At 39.7% G+C, this 23,744-nt stretch overlaps 1 protein-coding gene across 1 annotated transcript in view; it reads right to left on the reverse strand.

Moving 5' to 3' along the window:
* Positions 1-23,744, reverse strand: part of dym (dymeclin) — a 59,641-nt gene that overhangs the window by 22,791 nt on the left and 13,106 nt on the right. The window contains exons 8-14 of the mRNA XM_085359847.1: positions 21,638-21,777; positions 12,533-12,718; positions 11,307-11,485; positions 10,232-10,357; positions 10,002-10,115; positions 8,695-8,789; positions 5,018-5,117 (exon numbers count right to left, since the gene is read on the reverse strand). Coding sequence (XP_085215973.1) covers positions 5,018-5,117; positions 8,695-8,789; positions 10,002-10,115; positions 10,232-10,357; positions 11,307-11,485; positions 12,533-12,718; positions 21,638-21,777 — 940 coding nt within the window. The remainder of the gene's footprint in view (positions 1-5,017; positions 5,118-8,694; positions 8,790-10,001; positions 10,116-10,231; positions 10,358-11,306; positions 11,486-12,532; positions 12,719-21,637; positions 21,778-23,744) is intronic.

Below are 23,744 nucleotides of genomic sequence, written 5' to 3' on the forward strand. Positions count from 1 at the left end.
TTAATTCAATTTTAATATTAATGTTTATGAATACTAATTGACTAAAGTAACACCCTAAAATATGAAACTACACATTTTCATCCCTTTGTTTACATTCGGGCTACAAATCTTTTTCCATCTACACGTGAACTATGTTTGAATCATCAAACAACCTACAACACACTTAACGCAGTAGAACATCGTAAACAAGCGAATAAAAAAAGAAAATGTGCAGTGAGGCCACTTCAAATAAACTAAACAATAACTGTCAGCACAAACATTAATGCTGCTTGACTGATTACAACTACTCACTCACATAAACATCGCAGACTGTATAATAGCTCGCTTCAGAAGCACAATTTCTAGTTAACAGCTTGCATCACTGAATGATTCTGGACTTTGCACAAAAAAAAATCATTTTGTAGCTTCCTAAGAAATCCGCACATTCCTGAAAGCCCTGATAATAAACAGAAGGCATAATGTTTATTATCTGTTGATATATCCCCGGGCTCTGCTTTCCTCTTAAACAAGAGGAATGGTGCTACAAAGCTAATGCATGTGTCTACTCCAGCTATTAAAAAGAGATCACAGAATGTGACTCAACCAGGACACATAAACACATAGACAGGGTGGTCCACCATGCTCCTGGCAGTGTCTGTGCGCATGTAAGTGTGTGTGTGTGTGTGTGTGTGTGTGTGTGTGTGTGTGTGCGCTTGTAGTCTTTTCCCAGAAATGTACAACAGTAAACAGACTAAGAGGCAGAGAAGTAACATTACCATTACTGGCTGGGAGCATAAACAGTGACAAACAATGCAACACATACTTCCATCTTTTTATGTTTGTTTGCATGTACAACCGCAAACTGCATGTCCTCGGCATATCTCAGTGGATGAGACAGGAAAATAAGAATAAAAATGCAGACTCAGAGGTAACCATAGGATCCCACGAGAGATGCCCTTCTTGGTCTGGGAGCCTCTGGATGTTCCCCCCGGGGGTGGGGGTGGGGGCTCAAGGGCCCCAACCCCTCGCTCTGTCTTCCCTGATACTAACCAGACGCAGCCGCGCAAACACATTCAGGGACAGGGGGCATGTTCTGTGTGTGTATATACCAGAGAGAGAGAGACAGCAACCAAGAGGCAGACATCTACAGGGAGAAGGGGGGTACAGAAGAGGAGACGGAGGGAAAGATGAGACATTAACACAGAAGCAGACTGCACCCAGCTTTAACTCTCAGCTTAGGGCAGTTTGACAACGTTTTCATATCCGCCTCTCGGTCTCTCCCTCGTAAAGAGAGCGATTATACGTCCAGGACGATCCCACATTAAACAAACATTAGTTCTCTCTCCACAGCCAGGCTCGGCCAAATTGCATTGTTTCCAGATGCCTGTCACAAAAACACGCTTTAACCCACCCCAGGGCCCTCTCCTCCCCTCGTCAGCTCTCTCCTCTCCTCTGTCTCTCCTTACAGCTACCTCAGCCTCCACACCTCCCCAAGTTAAGGCGAGGGTTTGTGAGTAACACCAGGGCAGGCTGCTTTCAATTACGCCGCCACATCCGCTACTACCGCAGGAGCAGATGAGAGCCGGCGATGGAGGAAACAAAGGAGCCGGCATAATGAGACAGCAGCCCTTCCTTCAGATGTCACATCTCTCAAAACCAATGACGGGCTTTAGCTGGCGTGTAAGGTCATGTTAAGTGGCCAGACATGGAAAATTAGGAAGGAATTTCAACTTAACATTAAAACTATTAAAAGAAAAAATGGCTATACTTTATACTTGTTCATATACAATTTAAGGCCTCAGAGCAGCTTTGTGTCAGTTTCATATATTATTTTCTGCATAAACCAATGTGAAGCCTAAACCTGGGCATAATGAGTATCTTAGGGATGCTTAGGTGTTGCTCTGACAAAAATCAGCTACTTACAGCGACTACTTTCTGAGATTTTATTAACAAGTTGCTAACAAGCAGCAAACTGCTGCTCATCGGGTCTACATTTTAAACTCCCCATCTATGCCAACCTCAAATCAAAGAGAATTAACAATAAAAAAAAAGCTCTAGCAGTGCAGAGCCTAAAGGTATATTTACATTTCAGAGACCCCTCATTATTCTGTTTCTGCTCTATACGGCTGTACAACAGTGCTTTAAGCTAAATGCCACCTTCAGCATGTAAACAAGCTAAGCTGGCATGATGCAGACCATGTTAAACATTTTAGTTTAGCATACTAGCATTTACCGACAGGCACGAGAATAGACTGATGGGAATGTCCTTCCTTTTGCTTGGTAATAAAAGACCCAATAGCACACTCAATCCAACACTTTAAATCTTACTCACAAATGCCAACATTTTGGAGGGAAACAACAAGCCAAGGAGTCTGAAAATAAGAACATGGTAAGCCATACACTATTACTTGGCATATGTTTGTCAAAAGACAGCCCATCGGGCTTCCGTCTGATAAGTAGACAATACTCAGTGTGGCACATATCCAAAGTTACATGGCAATATGTGAAGAAATAAATAAACAGACGCTACTAAAGTTGCTTTAATTTCTGAAAACACATTGTCAAACATCTGCTTTTCAATTTCACCTGTGCTACTTGAAGGTGAAAGAGAGATGTAAGACAACAGCAGGCTGGAAAGCCCTTCTTTCCAACAAATCTCCTCCACTGCTCAAAAACACCTATGACTAAGATATTCACCACTCAAAACAAGGGGAAGGCTAATTGTGTAGTTTTGTTCGAGCTTGTGCTCAAGACAAAATTTCACTCGACTTATGTCTCACCTCGAGTGTGTATATATATATGTGTGTGTGTCCAAATATACAACATGTTCCCTTTCGTTACAGCACACTGTGTGGACACGGAGACGTGGATAGTAGACATGGGAACCAATGCCACAGCCAGTTAGTATAGTCTAAGCTCAAGGATAACGACAATATCAGAAAAGCTGACCAGTTCTGTCTTTAAAGTCTATGACCCAGAGAATGTGTCAGACACTTCAAGGAAAACACTCATTCAAAATTCCCATGAAATAATCGAGCTGAAAATCTGTACCCTTGAGCACTAAAGTGAGTCTCTATCAAAAGAGTGCTGTTGTGTAGATGACCTTATTTTTTGACCTCGTACTCCCATGCATGAGCATGTCTTTGACTTTTTTGAATTTTTCGCTTCTATTATATTAACTTTAAGGCCATTTTCTCATATAACCGCTGTACTCACAATTTTTTTCTTTTTTTAAGAAAATGCAATCGTGGCAAACCGATCTCTTTATTTCTCCATTTGATTTTCAGTCATATAAAATGTCCACTTATGCATGTTTGTAAATAAAAAAAGAGCATTACAATAGACCCTGAAGGAAGGAGGCATCCAAACAAGGGTGGATAATTATGCTTTATACATGTGTGTTACATACTGTAGATGTCTGCTTGTAAAGGGGCCTCATCAGACAGTCACTACACGGTTGAAGAAGCACTCACATACGCTCATGTTTCCTCAACACCTTAGGGTATTTATGGGGACCTTGTCCAAACTCGCACTAACAAACACACACACACACACACAAATGTGTTTGCATACGCACGCTTATCTAGGACCAAATCTAATGAGACAGCCAGACCAAAAGGCAGACAAACATACCCGAGGGCAGCGGCGTCTACGTGCAAATACAGACGACATATGTTTGTCAATAGCCAACAAAATGCTCTCGTCAGGTGTGACTGTCATATCAACATATTTAAAAAGACAAATTTGCTGTCAGTCAATACCGTATTTAATTTTTTTAAACTGTCTGTTTTGTTGTTTTTCTGTCAAAAGAATAATGTGCAAAATAACTAGCTAGCTAGTTACTGCCTTTCTTTTCGCTTTGTTCCACAGAAACTGTAAAGTTGCTTTATGGTGCTGGATTATGCCAAATCATTCTTTATTTTTAACCAGTCGTGTCTACGTTGTTTTATAAATGTTCAACGCCTCAAAAACATCAGGTGGAATTAGACAAAAAAAATAAAAATAAAAAAATAAAATCTGGAACACAGAAATACATCAAATAAAACCAACTCAAGTGTAGAAGTAGCCAATGCTCTTGTTTGTATTCATTTAAAACGTAATTATTAAAACTCAAAGGCTATGATAATGCTCATTTTTCACCATTATTGAATGTTAAGATCAAACGGTCAGTGGAGTCATTTTGATGATTAATCGGACTGATCAGAACATAACAGTCCAACATTTGTTAACACTTATTTGCTTTCTTGCCAAGATTTAAATGAGAAAATGAGGACCACTCATCTCTGCAGGCTAAAACAGCCAGCGTACAGTTAGCTTGGGCAATAACCAAGAAATAATTAACATATTATTATTGTGTTCCTTTAATGCGCGGAACAACCATAGAGTAAAAGAAATGCCATCCTTTGGTTTTATGGGCATCAGGAGTAATTTATGGATGTTTAGCGCATCCATGCTAAGCCCTCAGTCTAAGGAGAATATTCACCACTGCAGTAAAAGCTCTCTGCCTGGTTCCTGGTTCCACGTTTCAATAAATTCAAGTTTTACTTTGAAGATGAACAGTCCCCATTTTGTGTCACACTTTTCACAGTTTCACTACCACTTAGCAAGCAGTCGCCAAGCGTTTGCAGACACGTTGACATGTTCTTTACTGCTGCAGCACTGCATAACTCTTTACAACCAGTTTCACTTAGCAACTTCCACCGGCATCCCCTCACCAACCAGTTAAGGACTACACACAGTTACATAGCAACCGGTGATTGCCTATTTTCTAAATTTCTTTAAAAAATAGATAACTTGCGTCCTTTGGAAAGACTTATTTATCATTGACTTGAAAAAAACAAAATAAAAATCAGCTGTTTTTTAAAACTAAAGGATGCAAATATGCTGCTTTAAACGCAAACCGATCAACTCAGCTAAACTGCCACGGATGCCCACATCTAATTACTATTCACAGTCCAAGCAGAGACATAATTTGGCAAATATGATTAAACTTAGTGCAGACTGGGACCGACTGTTTGTGTTTGTAAGTTTTACTCACATAGTCTGGCAACGCTGCGCTCTCTCCTTGTCTGCCTCTCAGAGACTGTGTTGCCTGCTCCAAAACCTTGTTGTGCTTTTTGGAAAGCAAAGCAAACAAACTGCAGGGGAGACACAGAGACACGGAAAAGGAATGAGTGTGCCTGTGACAGATGAATAACAAAACAACTCAAGTGGCATTTTATACTTAACAATGACCTTTCATTACCTCTGCTAAGAACAGAAACTTCTATTCAGAACAGTTTATTAATTTAAAAGCAGACCTGCTTGATTTGTAAATGAAGTCTTTTAAAATGAATGAATATTATTTCATATTTCATCACACAGGGAACTACCAGGAGATTCATTTAACCACAACTCATGTTTTCTTTTCTAAATGCGACATTTTATTTGTGTACATCTCTACATGGAAATGGTCGTCCCCCTTTTAGCCTGACATGTCTGCCTCTTATTTTATGCGTTTGTCTAAACCGCTGCTGTTATGGGACCGCATGATGGCACGACACAGACAAACATCAGTCTGCTTGACTGCACCTGGGGTGTAGTAACAGTTTGGGTCAATGCATGCACAGACCCACAGAGAGTAACCATTACTGCTCTGCTCATGCAACAGTAAACTCATTCATAGCTGAAAAGAGACAATATTCTAAAATGCATTTTTTAAGAGGCATCCTGCTGATTATCAGTGTTATTAAAAGTATTAGTTTTGGTTGTGAATTGGAGATTGACCCTCTGTCTCTCATACTGGGCCTCCCCAGCCGGCGATTAATATCCAAGAATAATAGGAGATTGTACTGTGTTCTCACCTATGCGGCAAGGAAGAATATACTACTCCAATGGATTTATGAAAAAGTACCAACTATTAAAGGTTGGCAAAGAGTAGTGTTGGATTTAGTGCCACTGGAATATCTTACATGTATACTGCATTCAAAAACAGATCAATTCTTTAAGGTGTGGGAACCATACTTGAACTATGTGGAACCTGATGTTTCTAATATTATGTTACAAGGATTCTCTTGAGTGTTTAAACTGTAATGGAACTGAGCTGTTTTTTTGTTTTTGGTTTTTTTTTTTGGTTTTTTTGTGTTTAGTTATCAGTTTGTTGTTTGTTTTATGTGTGTTTGTCTGTTTGTTTATTTTTTGGTTTTGAATTGTACACTGTATTATGTTATGTAATTATGTACTATTTGTGAAAATAAAAAGTTAAAAAAAAAAAAAAAAAGTATTAGTGACCTTATCTTGTAATTACAACTTTGTAATCTCCTCTGTGGGTGCTCAGGGGTGCTAAATCTTTAATTTGTGTGTTAATCAAGAAGATTTAAAAAAAAAATCTGAATAAATTAAAATCAATGACATCAACAAGCTAAAGAGGCACAAACAGAGCTCTGATAAGCCCTTGGAGCTACAACTACCCACCTGTCAGCACAGCACAGCACAGCGCACACATGCACACTCACACTCTAAATCCCCTAGCACTCATTATCCGGGATAATTGGTGAAATAGAGCTATGTGAGCAGCTACACGGAGGTCTACTTATCATCTTCAGACCTAAAGTCAAAGCCTCTATTAGCCACAACTACTCAAGGACCTCTTGTACTATCTACGCTCGTTTCCCACCACATTTTAAACGAGAGACCACCGAGTGAGCTCCACCTGGGACGGTGCCCACAATAACACACTGTCACAAGCTGGCCTGTCTCATCAGTGACACAAAAGATTTCAACAGTACTGGCATGATCCCCAAATCAGTTATGAGGCCGAAGTAATGACAGACACACTAAAGACCTAAAGACGTCCTGTTCCCAGCACTGCAGAGGTTTCGTTATGGACACACACTGTGCTCGATTGTGATTAAACATTTGTATATATGACACAGCGTTCATTTTAAATACCCATCTGGAGGCTTGGATTCTTTTCTAAATCTAAAATTGAAATGTAGGAACGCTCATTTATAGTTTCACCATTTTATTTTAGGGCTTTATTAAAATCAGCTCATATGGTTTCAAAATAAACACAGTAAACATTTTCCTCATGCCTTTATGGTCTCAGTCACTTGTTTATTTCATACAACATGATGCTCATTTGGTATACAGTGGTGCCTTGTTTGTCACGATAGTTACGTTCCAAAAATAACCCGCGATAGGTGAAATCCACAAAGTAGCCAACTTTATTTTTTACAGTTATTATAGATGTTTTATGGCCGTAAAATCCCTCACTACACACTTTATACACTTTTCTCCGACAGGCTCGAACACACTTTTCCACACGTTTAAACCTTCATAGAAAAATAAGTCCAGTATCATAGAATGAAAGCAAAGGCACCCGCGGTTGCCTTTGACGGTGCAAAATGTTTTCGGCTAGCAATGGAAGACTTATGTAAATTTGACAAGCTGAACGCATTCTGTACTGTACAGAAGACTCGGCACGAGATTGACTGACAATGGTCTACAGCCAACCAGAAGGCAGAACACAATGTGCTGTAAAATTCTGTTACATTCTGGCACACACCTTGTTGCATAACAATCCACAAACCTTTCACACCAGAGACAAAAGTAAAACCTTTCCCCCAAATTTAAAATATGAATAAAATGAGCGTGGATCGCTTTTAAAATGACAACAAATTTAGCTGTACTGGTTTATTTAGACACAATTCCAGCTTCTTATTTGTGAATATTAAATCTCATGTATACATTTTTTTAATAAACGAAACAATGAATTGATTAATATTATAAAACAACTGGCAGATTGAAGATGATCATTACCTGCAGCATTACAGTGACCTAAATTGCATTTGTTGAGTCTGCCGACACACGAGCAGGGATAGAGGAACAATTTGGCAGAAAGGAAATATTGATGGAGAGCAGGGAAAACGTTAAATTAGTAAGGAAAGATGTGTGGGGGTTGTGGTTAGGGCAAATCAACCCACTGCCGCCTTAAAATAAACAGCACCAGCCGCGATTCTCTCAGAGAGTCAATTATGGAGCAGAGTTCAGCGCTGCCACTCTGACATTAGGAAATTCCTGGCAGGAAATTCCCTTTATCTAGCAGCCAGCCAGTTTAGCCCAGCCCGAGCCATCGCAGTCATCACCATTATCATTATCATCAGACATGGAGTCGGTTCTTCTACATCACTTCTGGACAGACACGTAGAAATACAGAGACGCTGTTCCTCTCTGACTCAAAACACCAAAGTCACAGATATGGATAGAGACACAGGCAGGGAGATAAGACGATCCTTGAGTGTGCGTGAGTCTGTGCACGTCTTAAGGGAAGGAAACATTCCCTTCCTGTTGTCTGCAGTTAACAGACAAGAATGACTTGATATCTGTATCTGTGTGTGTGGTTTGGACCCCATCCTCTTCTTCTGTCTCCACATGGGCCAAACACTTTCCCCTTAATTTCCCCCTTCTTACATAACGATGTCATTTGCACAATCTTACCACTCACTAAATAATCTATTTTTTTTAGCCTCTTTTGCTGCAACTACTGTCAAGTTACTATAATGACAAATATTATGTGCTGCCTCAACATGAATCTGCAAAAAAAATCTACTGAGTGTTGTGCGAACGTGCTTTTTTTCTGCTTTTCAATCATCTCATACAAGTATTCTACAGACATCTCATCATCTGTCATGCCCCACTTGCTTTATTATTTGTACACCTTAGTTAATTGCTTACCTTATGATCCGCTGGGCAGCGTACTGGTGGAGACATCGAAACTGTGCTGACATGTTGGCGAGTGCAGCGAGACAGTTGGTGTGCAGGTATTTATCCTGGAGAAGACGCACACACAAGCAAGCAGACAATACTGGCATAAAGATCAAACTGAAAATTGCTTTTAACTCAACACTCCAATCATGCCAAATGCCATGTGTGTTAAAATACATAATAAGTACTGTGAAAAAGTCTAAACCCACCCCGACTGCTTCATGTTTTGCCAGGAAAATGGGAAATAAGTGCAGCGATTTACTGCAATATGTGCAAGAATACATGGAAAAACATTATGTAAAACATTTGTATTAGCTTGTAAGTCAATATTTGTTATTCTTATTAACCTTATCCTGAACCCCCTCAGGCAAGTTTTCTTGTAATTTTGTTAACTAGTCTTCATTTGTAGCTCTTCAGGCTTCTTGAAGGTTTGCCCTTCAGCTTTGGCTTTTTCACAGCCAAAGCTGTTCTTTGGGTGTTAGCTACCTTTTGGTATGTCAGGCATGATTTTACTGAATTGGCAGCGTGTGTGTTTCAGTAAAATGTATCTATAATATCTGTCTTATAAAGTCTTATTAGGGCAAAATATATTTCACAATATTAACAAATGATTAAACTTCTTATAGAAAACGACTGCCTGGTTTTTTTTAATTTAATATGAAGCAGCATTTGGGATGACATACCAATACTAGAAAACTATTGCCCACTACATCATCTGAGCTGGGAATGCACTGAACATCAGGTCTGTGTTAGCACTGAATTTGCAATGACAGACAGTAAGAAAAAATGATGCAATACATATTTCAGTAAACCACAGCCTAATTTTGGGTAAAGACATTATGATCTCTGATTCCTTGTATCCCCCCCAGCACTGGGGAATTAGATGAAAAGTTAGTGTAAGGTCAGCTATTGAAACTGCACCAAATAATCATTTCAGGGACTGAGAATAATGTGCTAAGCTCTGAATGCACAACTATGTAAAATGTGACATCAAGAGAAAGGGAAAGTACATTTAGACTGAGAAACATTTTGCATGACAATTTTCACAAAGGGAAACAATCTGAAATACAAAGTATACGGTATAACACCTCATTAATGTCACATCCTTGTGCTCTTTCTCTCATTTGCTTCGATGAACAGGGGTCTCATTTAAAAAAAAAAAATTAATTGAATTTTTTTTTTTTCAAAAAAAAAAAAAAAAGTCTTTTGCACAGGACTGTAACATATGCCTCTTTCACAAATGTACAAACGTCTTCATCACCGTGTGTTAATTTTACCCTTGTCCGGGTCATGTTGAACTGGATGGTGCGAATCACCACCAGGATGAGCAAACTGCCGAGAGAAATCTCTGTTAGCGATCTCTCTGTGTACCATGTGACGTTCTTTAATATCTGTGAGATGGAGAGGGACAGAAGTTAGACGAACCAGGTGAAAAACGTCAGGAATCATTGACTATTACCACCAAGAGAGACGGTTAACAGCTGAGACGTAAAGTGCGTCTACCTACCACCTCATGGATGGACCGGTTGAAAGCATCGTCCTCTGTCAGGATGAGGAGAATGATAAGGGCCATGTAGACGTGATGAGAATTTCTTTCCTCTACGTGGTAAAGGATCTCGAGTATGGGCAACACCTGAGACAAACAGCGGGAAAAGAAAAGGAGTCAAACATGTATTCGGGGTTGACATCTGCAAGGCTTCTGACTTTGTGTGGATTTCTCATGCCATGGCTGTATAAGAAGGACATGTTCAAGACTACGGCGGCACTAAGTCATTTTACTTTTGAGCTGGCCAACAGATGAGGTGTGAGCCACAGCTCTGAAAAACAACTCTAGTGACACTTCTTATTCTTCATGGATCATCTAACCAGAGACAAACCACACATACAAAACTGGGCAAAAATCCAAACAGTCTTGGAAAAGAAGCCATTAAACAGCTCAAAATTACCATAAAACATAATGTATACACATTCCAAAAAGGGGTTATTCACATTATTCTATTTAACCCAATTTACTAATAGTGCCAGAGGCGAACAAGTTAGCAGTTAGTAATAAACATACGCAGTAGCACTGTTAGCTCATTACACTGTCACGCAGCATTGCTTCATTGTTGAGCAAAGAGCCTAGCCTCAATAGTAGCCTCCCTACTTCTGAACGAGTTTCAAAATGTGACTGAAGATTAAATTTATGAGGATTTCCAAACAAGTCTTGGAAACAACCTCATAGAGTTCTTCTGTTGTGGTTTGTTCCTCGTCTTAGCTAACAAGGCAAAAAAAAAGTTATACTACTCCATGTTAAATCATTTGTAAATTGATCTGAGATGCCAAAGATTGATTTCCAGTCACTAAATATCTTTGAATTTATTATCTTATAAGGAACAGCTGGCACGGTCCCACGCAGAAAATCAACAGCAATCCCCGCACTAATCTCGCCTGTTCACCGAGCCACGGCATCGGTCCTGAATGACGAAACTTCACGGCCGTACTGAATGTGTGTGTGGAAGGACTGCATGATGTGTTTTATTAAGCAAGTGTGTTATTTGTTTCCAAAATGTCAGATTCAGATTCACTTCAATCCGACCCACCAGATTGTCCATGTCAGTTCTCGACAGCACGTACGTCCTCATGTTGGTGTTCTGGTGAAGCAGGGTGTACAGCAGTAACGTGGCCTGGTCGGAGCGCTGCTGCTCACACAGAGCAGTGTACAGACTGTTGAAATTGATCTGGAAAGTGTGAGGTTGCTCTACAGGCAGCGATGATGTGTCTGCATGGACAATGGTAAATATTATCAGGATTAGTATTCACTGCCTTCTTTCACATAACTCAAACAAACAACTGTCCCAAATATGTTTTGGAACATCATAAACATTATGTGACACAGCGCAGAAAAAGAGGCAGACCGAAAACAGTAAAAACCAAAATTCTGTTTGTAAGTATGTGCAGTTATATATTTATATAAAAACTATTAAGAGGAGGCGGCTAGTCTGTGATATTACTTTCACTCTGACCTAAATGTACACCTCTTGTACTGAAGTTTGTGTCCCAGTGGCAGGTGGGTAACACATTGGACTTAACACTTTGCCAATTGTCAGCAATTTACAACAACTAACCTGCGTTAGTAGTAAAATTTTTAATGAAATAAGGAAATACATCCCTTTAGAGTGAAGGTTTAAGATTTTTAAGGATTTGAAGTGGGCCGTAGCACTCTTGACTTTGGGAATGTAAGCAATACAGAGAAAAGCATTTAGGAAAAAAACAAAACAACCAAAATAATGCACTCCAATATCACTCTGTTCTGATTCAGTTTACATATTGAAAAAGAGCAGTGGGAAGAAAAGCACACCTTTTTAATGCCACCCCTTCACCGTAAGTTACCAGTTAATATTTATCCAGCTTTCGTACTGATATGAATCTCAATAACAACATGACAATAACACAGAACATATACAGCTACTACGTAAAATACACATTTTTATCATGTTATCTTGTTTTTTACAACTCCATAAATCCATCTTTAGCTCGGAGGGATAACTCCATGGAGACTGTGGCTGATGTTTCTTAGAAACCTAATGGAGGTCTTAAATAAGAAGTTTAATCATTTACGAACGCACTACAACTGACGGAGTATCTATGTGCGTCACTACTAAACCACGATAATTCAAAGAACAGACACAGTTTGACTTCTTCAAATCAGAGATTCGTAGAAAATAAAAAGATAAATAATGAAATCTGTTTTTTTTCTTGATATGTTCGTCTAATCTGATTTTCGCATGCTGTGTTACACACACCTTGTTTATCTAGTACATATTACCTTGTGTGTTTCTGAAACAAGTAATAGCCTGGCGGTAGGGGTTGGGCCATTCAGGCCCATCTGTCAGATTGGCTAATACCAGCAGTAACAGAAGACTCTGATTGGACAAAGGTAAAGGGTCATGTTCCTGGTCTATCCCAGCTCTGCTGCCAGCTCCACCCAATGTGAAGACACTCCACAGACCGCCTGCAAAGAGCAAGACACAATCTTTTTCACCAAGGGTTTTTTCTCTTTTATTAAGTTTTATTTAAAACTGTAAGAAAAGAAATGTGGAATTTAGAGACACAATTAGAGGTACAAGAAAGCTTATGTACAGATAGACAGATAAATACGTTGTTGTTTTTGCTCATAATGCATAAAAACCAATAAAAAAAAAAACCCAAAAACAGACACACAAAAAAACAACCAACCATACTGTCATATGAGAAAGCATGGATATACTTCCTATAAATGGCAACAAAGAGTATCTGGATTAGTTGTAACTCGCCGAGTGGTTTTATATATTAAATATGAATTTCTATAAATTGAAGCTGGTTCATAAAAAAAAAGAAAAAAGGCAACAAAAAAAAAGGCAAACACAAGTGAAGTGAGCTCAGAGTAAAGGTCAAGCATCTTTAGCTTGAACACAGAAGATGACTGAACTCATCACAACAGCATAAAAAAGTATTTTCTTTCATACACAGTTGAGTTAATAAAGACCTGCAGTACATTAGACAACATAGAATAACTGCAAAAAATGGTGTGAAACAATGGAAAAGGTTGCTTCAGACAAGAGAGAGGTCGATGAAAAGATACAACTCAATTCACGGAACATCTGAAGTAGGATCAAAGAGTACTCGCACAGAGGGGATGAGACACGGCAGAAGCACTCATAAGCTTACAGAAAACCAAGCTTAAACGTACAAAAGAACATGCTCAGGGAGTTGCATTCACACCAGTCTATAGCATAAACTCTATGTGGAGAAAGCTAGGGGAAGATCTGCAACAGAGCGTTTAAACGGCCCTCCAAGAGCACTGAACCAAATCCCACAGAGCGCCCTCGATTAGCCCCGAAAAAAGAGACATTAGCTGGTCGACGCTTTGTATAGATGAACAAACGCTTTGCTGAATGACAGAAACTAGTCAATCCAAACCCCAGATGCTTCGTTATCTTTTTAAGTTGATGTGGAAGTTTATTGGCAAACATTACTGGTGTTTTGGTAAGATTATCTGCTTTTGGTGTCTGTCACCTGAACATTGAGCTGCTTTGCATACTATATTGCCATTCAGTATGTGTCTGCTGTTCAGTGATGATCAGATTAGAGTACAGCGGGTTCCTACAGCTTCCTGTGGAGTCTAAAAGAAAACGTGTGTGTACCACGACTTGTATTTGAAATGAAAGTCACTGTGAAACTACGTAAACATGAAAAATTAAAAGCAACTACATTCATTGTAAGAATATGAATCATATTTGAGGATCGACTGGACTGAAAACTTTAGTCCTCTGTTTCTACAGAAAATTGAAGTAAGATTCAGTTGGAAGAGCAGTTAGCTTGTACATGGAAATCTTATCAAAGAAATCATTTGACAATTGAGTCCTTTTCAGCCTTAAAAACAGATTTACACTTCAGTGGGGAAAAAAGAAAAGTATTCACAGCCAGACTGATGTAATCAAGGCCAAATAGGCACAATGGAGTCACGCACAATGGTTTGCAGCACCTGAAATTTGAAACAACACAGACGGCGCCACAGCACAAACGGAAAGTGGAACTACTGGGTTAGGGTTTTTTTTGTCCCCCCCCTCTTTCTTGTTGGGTGATGAGAGAGAGATGAGAGAATTTCTTGTAGAGCAAGCGAAGTGCTGGTGTTTTCAAGCATCAAGAGAAAGCTCAAGAAACATGAACAGCAAGGTACACAGATGACAGTCTCTGGCTCCTCCACGTCTAGCCAAACAGAATGCGTGAACCAAGTGTTAGAGTGCAGTTGTGAGCCCACAATGATCCAACTAGTGAGCTCAAGAACAAGCCAAGCAGATCTGTTGCCATCTAGAGCCGAAGGCTGGAAGAGCGTAACAAACGTCTGGCTGAAGTTACACATGGAGCCATGTTAATTAGCTGCCCTGAGCCCTGATATGACGCCTGTTTAAGCCGGCATCCCATCATATTATAAAAAAAATAACTGAAGAAAATTAAAGAGGCATTCTCATGTATCCTGTTTGGACTGATGGGAAACAAAAGCGTCCAAGACAAAAAGAACGTTTCTGACTGAAGAAGCCTGAAACTAATTTGTCTTAAATGACTTTGCATTCTGAAAAAGGAGCTTTTCAAACACGTTTCCCCCCCTTATTTTTCTCCTTATGTTTACATGTTGGTTCACTAATGACTAGCCAAGAGCTACTCCAACGTTTGTGTTTAGGAATGTGAACCCAATTCCATAGAGGAGGGGACGAAGCTTGTTTATATGTGGGTGAAAGAACATCAGCAAAGTGCTTTGACAACAACAAGAAAAAAAAATAACCCCGAGAGATGAATTACATAATTTGCACTGGTCACTCTGTCTCTCCCTTACACACAAACACGCACACACACGCACATGATAAGCTTTCATTTCTGCTGGCCAGAAAGAGACGCGAGTGTGAGAGAAAACAAGATCAAGCGAGAGAAGGCCAAGCTGTGACGGAGCCCCGTACATCTCTTCACTGGCACCACAGTGACTAGCCCAGCAGTTTCAGAGAGACCGGTCTGGCAGCCACATTTCCTGCACTATATCTGACGCACGCACACACACACACACACACACACACAGCTCTATTTTACCTTAGTGGGTGCTGTTTGTTAGCCATCTGGCCTGGTTCCCTCTGCCTGTCTGCCTGCCCACCACATAAACCCAATAATGCTACCCTGCTTAGGCTGCTCAGGACCTGGCCAGCTGCCCAGTGGAAAAAGAGGAGGAGGAGGAGGACACCAGGAGGAGGAAGGGGAAAGTGAGGAAAAGAGAAGGTCACACACTCTCTCACAGAGGCTACTACGCTGAAATGAGAATCTGGGCTTTAGGACTTGGGGGGTGCTGAAAGGTGCTACATGCAAACCATGCCCCCAGAAAACCTTATTTTACTTGCAGGATGAGCATGTTACCAAAACAACCTCTTCATTATCTGCACTTCTCCTCACAATGTGCACCCACAGTCTATAGAAACTCAAAGCCAGACCACACTGCAAGTTTCTGCAACAGAACATGCGGTGCTGTTGCTTTACTTGGCCTTAGTCTTGCATAATGACTACTGCCATCAGACACGCGAATACTGGCGCACAGAGTATTTAAATCAAAACATTAGGTGGGCTGAAAACCCTCTAAGTCCAGATCACCTAGATGAATTGATATTGACCTCGACTCTCACTTTATTTCTTCTGATGCAGTTCATAATGCAGGTTGTAGTAATGGAGTGAACATAGTTATATTTAAAAATTTCAGTCCTAATTAAGCTGGCTTGTACTCCTTAACATCTGACGACTGTCATTTTTCAGCTGCAGTAATTCCAGCAATAGAAGCAGGCTTATTAAAAAAAACAAAAAAACATACAAGAGTTCAAATCTCTATGAAACGAGTGAAATTTTTGCTTTTCTAATTCAGGAGCAACGTGAACATGTAAACACCTCAGTGGAGACACTAGAGAAGGGAGCTGGAGTTGGAAAGGATTCCACATAGTTACGGCTAAAAACACAGCGCAGACAGACACTGGTCAACAGAGACAGACACAGTGTGCTACTTACTTATTTACTTGCATAACAGTGAATGAAATATGACTTCAGGGCCAAGCACGCAGATACACTGATACAAACACATGCACGCACACACACATGCGCGCATGTGGATATGTCAAACCTCTGATGATTATCTTAAAAAAATGCATGTGGGGAAACATGTTGTGCAGACGATAAATAAACACACTTCTTCACAAAAAATATGCTCAAAGCGCATTTATCCAAATGCAATCCAAAACCATGGTAACATAAACATATCCGACATATGAGAACATTCCACAGATTTTGTAACCGTCATAATGATAATACAAAGTTCTGCCACAACAAATCCTCCACTCCTAATAGCAAAATGAGAGCAGTCTCCAGTCCAAGCTAGAAATGTATCATTTTCTGTTAAGTGCGCTATGCCAATAATGTCACATACACGTACACATAGCGTGTCTGTGTGGCTGCTGCTAACTCAATATTAATCATGTAGACTGCAGATAACAAACTGCAGAATCAGAAAGCTGTTTGTGTCATTACATATTTAACAAAAACAAAGCCAAAAATGCAGAAGACGGAATGTGGAAGTAGAAGTACACTCCATGATTCAGTAGCTTGTAGAGGCACCTTTAGCAACAATAACTTGTATGATAAAGTGTATGACTTTATCAGTCTCGTACATGAATGTGGGGGGTTTCGAGACACTCTTCTTTACAGTGCTACTTCAGTTCAGTTGAGGTCTGCGGGCATTCATTTTTGCACAGCTATCTTAAGGTCTCACCACAGCACTTCAATCAGGTTGAAGTCTGGACTTTGACTGGGCCACTGAAACATGTTTACTGTCTTCTTTTTCAGCCATTCTGCTGTAGCTTTGCTGCTGTGCTATATTGTTGCATGACCCAATTTGGGCCAAGCTTCAAAGATAGCTTCACATTTGAATCTAGAATAGTTTGGTACGCAGAGGAGTTTATGGTTGACTCAATGCCTGCAAGGTACAAAACAAGCCCAAATCATCACGCCCCCACCACCGTGCCTTACAGTTGGTGTGAGGTGTTTGTGTTGATATGCTGGATGTTTGACCAAACATGGTGCTGTGCATTATAGCCAAACATTTCCATTTTGATTTGTCTGTCCAGGGGAATTTGTTACAGAAGTCTTGTGGTTTGTTCAGATGCAACTTTGCAAACCTAAGCTCTGCTGATATGACTGTTCTTATGACAGTCCTGAAGTCTTCTTCTAGTTGGACTGTTATGAACTTGCTAAGTCCTGAAGAGTCTGAGATGTAGTTGTTGTTTTTTTTGTTTTTTTTAATATTTCTCTGCCCTTGCACAGTCTGACCTCAGGGTACATTTGCTGGGACATCCACTCTTAGGAAGTTTGGCAACTGTCTTAACAGTTTTCCACTTGTGAAAAATCCAGTTATTCTGAAATAGTTTTATAACCCTTCCCTGATTGAAGGGCAAAGACAATTGCTTCTCTTAGATCATTGCTGAATTCATTCCTCCTTGGTCCAGATGAGCAAGCGGATAGATCTCTTCCTTTTATAGAGGTGGTCACACTTGCAGCTGATCAGTTAAACAAGTGCCTTTGATTATCAGCACCTGGAGGCTAATTACCAATTGAATTCCTATGGAAGCAGAGGGAGGGGAGTGAAGAGGAGGGGAGGAAAAGCTCCTGAGTTGCCAGTCTGGGTGATAATCCCCCCTGCAGACGCTTGCTCAGACTGAGACAGCAGAGTGTGTGACAGACATCCTACCCCTTAGACATTAAAATGCCAAAGAAACTCAAGAACTGCTTTGCTTTGCCAAGGTCAGTATCTGGTTCTTGGAAAAAATCTGTCCACGATTCAAGTGTTTAGGCATGGCAAGTATAAAAAAAACAAAACAGGTAGTGTCATAACGCGTTACTGTAATCTGATTACTTTTTTCAAGTAACGAGTAAAGTAAGGGATTACTATTGCAAAAACGGTAATTAGATTACCGTTACTTTCCCGTAGGAACGCTGCGTTACTGCGTTACTAAAACCGTGATTTTTTGCGAGAATGTCTCATGACAGTGACAGTGACATAAGTTAGTGACAACAGCTGTGTGCAGATCAACAATGGATCACATATCGATTGTGGGAGAGAGTATGAGTGTGCAGCGTTTAAAGCGTGGAAGTACTGACCTTACTTTGAGTTTGATTCCATAAAATGTGACAAAAACATTAGCGTCCATCGTGGTGGGAAGAAAACTTATTTTTACAGCGGAAAAAACCCCTAAACTTCCAAGCAAGCACGGAGTGCAAAATGAGGTAATGGGAAATTCACAGAGAAACTCGCGGATTCTTCCACTGACCGCGGCACACCTGCACCAGGGTAAACCTCCGCCTACCGCAGTCCTGCTTTACAGGTGAAAATAGAGCAACAGGACAGCTGAGTCTTTGACTTTATTTATTTTCTGCTGTGTTTTACTTGCATCTATTTGAAAGAGTGAGTGTAAACACAAAAAATATTTTATTTTATGTGCTGGAATGTGCAGAAAATAGGTTTAAATCTTAAACTAATTTATTCAAGTCAGAGAATGTTGCATATAATTAAATTTTTGCTTGATGCATAAAGTTAAAAGATTAAAACTGATAAAACAAGTTAAAAAAAAAAGAGACTTTTCCATTTGATTACATTTTGTATGATGGATTATGCAAAAAAAGTAGAATTGGGCTGAAAGATCTATCGCTTTATCACCTCTTCAGGTTGTAAATCGTGTTTTTAAAAAGTAACTAACTAACTAAGTAATTAATTACTTTTGAAAATAAGTAATCAGTAAAGTAACGGATTACTTTTTTGGGGAAGTAATCAGTAATTAGTTACTGATTACTTTTTTCAAGTAACTTGACCAACACTGGTCATAACTAGTCCAGACCAAACTGTGTGTGTGTTTAGGGGTTACATCTCTAAATGAACTCCTCACACATTCTTTCCTTTCTTTAAGAAATAAAACAACTGTGAATAGCATACCCACTGTGTGGAAAAACTGCACAGAAACAGTTTGTGCGTTTGCTGATATTTGTTGAGCTATTAGAAATATTGCCTTCCACTTCAAAAATGTTTCTCCACATTTGTAGTGCTAGCTATTTGCTGAAATACCATTACCACAATTTACACACATCTGCGCCAAAAACGCCATTTTGGATCGTTCGCAGTCACTTTAACCCCCTGAGTGATCTCTTCCTTTACAATAACCCTCAGTGATGGATACATCAATAAGATTGTGTTATTGTTTCCTTTATTAGGTTCCAACTGGTTTATTGTTGGAAACGCACTCATTCACAGGAAACAATAACTCTCCTCAAATGTCTTAAACCTAAAGTAATGAGCACGTTTCAAAAATGCAAGGAGTAGAAAGTACAGATGTAACAAATAAAAGTAAAATGTGGTCAGAAAGCTAAACGCTCCAGTAAAGCGCAGATAGACGAAGATTCTACTCAAGTACAGGAACAAAGCATGTGTATCCTTCTCACCCATGAAATCTTTCTGTGACATCCTTTAGTACACGGCCACATTAATACAGATGAATAATACTGCTCTTTGCCTCAGCTGTATTTTGTCCTCTGTGCTACTTAGTTCAGTAGACTGAGATGATAAAATGAAATCGGCTCAACATAAATGCCATCATTCAACTCAGAGCACTATTTTGCATAAATATAGCTTTGCATGGCTCAACAGTTGTAGTCTAGTTTAATATCATCAGTTATTTTCGACTGATGACTTTATATAATCGTTTTCGCAAGCTGAGCAATCCCAACCACGAGGGGCAAACTGCCCTTCAGTTGTGAAACTGGTCTAATTCTCCTAACTAGCCAAACGTTTGCTAGTATAACGAAGTTCAAGAAAGTCATCTGATAGTTACTGTTTTCAGAATAACACCCACTTGTATATTCTGTCAGTGCCAAATGCCTCCATGCATACGAGACACAGAGACAGAGAAAGAAAACAAGTGTTGTTTCTGAGCTCTGAGCATAAGAGGGCTTGTGTCTTTGTTGGTCTGCGTGTGTGTGTATAAGGGAGGCGGCTGCAGACAGACAGGCTCTAGAGGATTACAGAACAGGACAGGGCACCATAACTCATCGAGCTGATCACTGGCCACAGACAGACAGGCTGGCTTGAATGGTGATGGCTCACTGATAGGAATCTGCCACCAACAACCGACAAAGACCGTTTATCCGTGGGGGAAACCCGGCCCTGTTCTCACACTGAAACAGGCACACACAGTGCACATTACCAGCTAAAAATGCACACAACAAAAATCCGCTCATTTTTTGTCATTCATTTCAGCAGCGTTGCTCTCACTTTTATTTCTCAGATGCGTCGGGTCAGTTTATATTTTATAAAATCCCCCACACCCCAACATAACTGTAATGTATAAATCTTACGGCGTGTGGATGTGTTAATCCAACAGTTTGATTTTGATGTGTTGCTAGTGGCAACATCACTAGAACAAAAGACAAAAATGGGTGAGGAACACAAGGAGTCGTTATGGAGACAGAAAAGTAGGCACCCAGTTAAATTCACACAGGAAAACCCCAACCAGCCAGTGAATTCAATTTGGCATGTTATTGAGAAATTATTATATTTGAATTTTTTTGCAGTGTGTGTATGTGTGAGAAACAATATGAGACGGGGAAAAATATGAGTCTTTGGATGTGACTAGACACATCGCTGCTTCATTTTAGGCAACAATTTGGAAGGAAAAAACAGGTGACTGCATCTGAAAAGCTCACCACAGTCCCCTAATGCAATAATACAGTAATCTAAGGGCGTTTTCACACCTGCAGTGTGTCCGTTTAAATCAAAGTAATTAGTTTTCCCCTCTTGGTGGGGTTCATTTGTGTAGGTGTGAACACAGTAGAGCTAAAAAACCTCTCATAGCCTCGTATCCTTTGTATTCTCAGTGTGGGAAGGTACCATAGATGTGCAAAGGTCTGTGCAGGCTAGCAACTAGCCGTGAACTGAACATAAATTCTCTGAGTTCTCCAATAGTCCAGAACACAGCACCCCACCACAGATACATGCGGCCAGTGAGCAGACTGAACATTGTCACGTAGTTTTCAGTGACACATTTTGATTCATCTGAAAACAAATCAGACCACGGGGAAAAGCTACAAGTAAACAAACTAAAGCTGTGAAAATGACCAAAGTTCCAAAGTTTTACAGAAATGTACAAAGTAAACTGTTTAAATATTCACACTTTGACTACGAATTAAAAATAAAGATATTTCAATAAAAACATAAACACACAAAAAGTGGGATCTGCCTTCTTATCTGGGTAGCAATCTGATTAGTAAATACAATAATAATTAAGCTTTCCCTTTTTTTATCGTGTGTTGATGAGTGTGCTCGTACTTGCCACCCCTGACGCCAGACCATAAAGCAAGCCGCCCTCAGCTTTTGGTTCGAAAATGTGGGTTGAAGGAGGAGGACACTTCTCTTGCCTTATGAAGTTGTAGAGCAGGGTCTTCACCAGTCGACTGGTTAAACACATGCTGTGGAAAAGGGATGATAACGGTTTTAAAAAGACAAAACTGGACATTCGGACTCAATGTGAGACATAAATGCACATTTATACCTCAGCGCATATGAAAAGTCAAAGGAAATTGGGCTTGTTATTTTATTTGACTTTATCCTCCCTTTTTTCTTGCATCACAAAGAGTATGGAGTAGTAGCTGCATTCGTACTGGGTTCATCATTTGTCTCTATATTCACTGCTTAGATTAGGCCTTAAAAGTAAAGCACACATAAAGAATAAAGCCCTACAGTTGTGGTCTTAGCTTTATTTCAATTCTTTAAAATTAGATCATGTGTGAATAATTGAAGGGCTGAACAATAAAGGTTTTGAATAATATAAGGAGGCACGGAGACAATCACTCTCATCTTTAGCACTTTAGTTTTCTTTATTAGATATATAATAAGTGAAGCCTTCCGCAAAAGTTCTGAGAATAAAAGCACTGGGGTTATTTGGTCATGTTTAAAAGTGTTCCTTACCTGCTAAAGACAAGAAATGCTAATTTTAGAAACAGAATAGGAACAGATTGTGAGGATTTTCTCCAGAGAGAGAGGAAAAAAAATCAGCTCTTTTGCAAAGTCAGCCTTAGCACCTTCCTAGTCGCTGATCACGCCATATTCTTCACAGTGCAGCAGAAAGCAAAACGCACATATGTGCATGCAGGTGCGTGTCTACAGCCACGTCTAACAACCCGCTCTCCATTTACACGTGTCTATGTTGGGCATCAATCTTAGTCAGTTTTCCCTTCTTTACACGTAAGCTGTAATTTCTTGTGGATCTAATATCACTGTTTGTGCTTTACTTTCTGGAAACACTAAATCTTATTAGATGGCCTTCAAAGCTGTTTTGTCACTTGAAAACCTTTCATCACTTCAATCCACTGAGCCAAAGTGCTCGCTTTGGTTGTGTTAGTCTAAACTGCAACTATTGGACTCAAACAAAATGCATCAAAATACAGCAGTTATCTAAATTTAATAACATTCAAGAAAACCATTTCCATGTACAGGCTTGCATTAACATTTATTATAATAAACAGGCTAATGTTTCGCTCTCACACTGCTGTGGCTGTGATTGGCTAAATTAGTTTTGTTTTCTTCTTTTGGTATCAGTTAAATGGGACAAGGACAACCAACAGGTTAATTTTATGTGAGTAGATTATTTGACTGAAAAACAAAAATATTATGGGGCTGTATTAATAAAAAATACAAAAAACCCTATTATATTTATTTACAGGTTCAGACATTTTAGCTCCCCTCCCAAAAAATGCAATCTATTGATCAGCTGATTTGGCATAAACATTAGTTATGGACTGCAACTTATAGTATGGCACAGCAGCCTGAGGGCTCTTGGCTAACACCTTGTGAATCCTGCAGAAGTCAAGCCGTTAACCACCGCATAAATATTTCAATGCAACTATTTTTCCCCTGTCACAATTACATGTATTATAACCATTTATTCCTCTGCCCAAACAGGATCTTCAAGCTTCAATGATACAATACAATAAGTTCCCCATAGCTCTGGACAGTGACAAGCATCAATGCTAGTGGAACGATATTAGCCATGCTGCATGCAAACACCCTGTTGTTCTGTGGAATTATCATCAAAAACAAAAATAAATCACTGAGTCTCGTTTTCTCAGATGTGCCTGAAGACTTGTGCAGGTCTGCAGCCAACAACAGAACATTTGGTGTTTTTGCTCATTGCTTAGACGTTTTAGAGTCAGACAAGCCACTCTAGCAAGTGAACAAAAATGGCAGACTGTGAAGCAGCAGCTCATTGTTTATTTTAAGGTTTGCCAAACTGGCTGCTTTGTAGGCGTTCTGCACATGCACTGCGCAGTCATGTAGATACACTCAGTGACTATTTTAATAGATATACCTATTCAGCTGCTTATTAATTAAAAATATTCAATTTAATTTGCATATAGCCACAAATCACAGTCACCGC

This window comes from Diplotaxodon limnothrissa, linkage group LG7 (genome assembly GCF_057381915.1).
Source record: "Diplotaxodon limnothrissa isolate DT_005_m linkage group LG7, D_limnothrissa_male_GT1.1, whole genome shotgun sequence".
NCBI lineage: Eukaryota > Metazoa > Chordata > Actinopteri > Cichliformes > Cichlidae > Diplotaxodon > Diplotaxodon limnothrissa.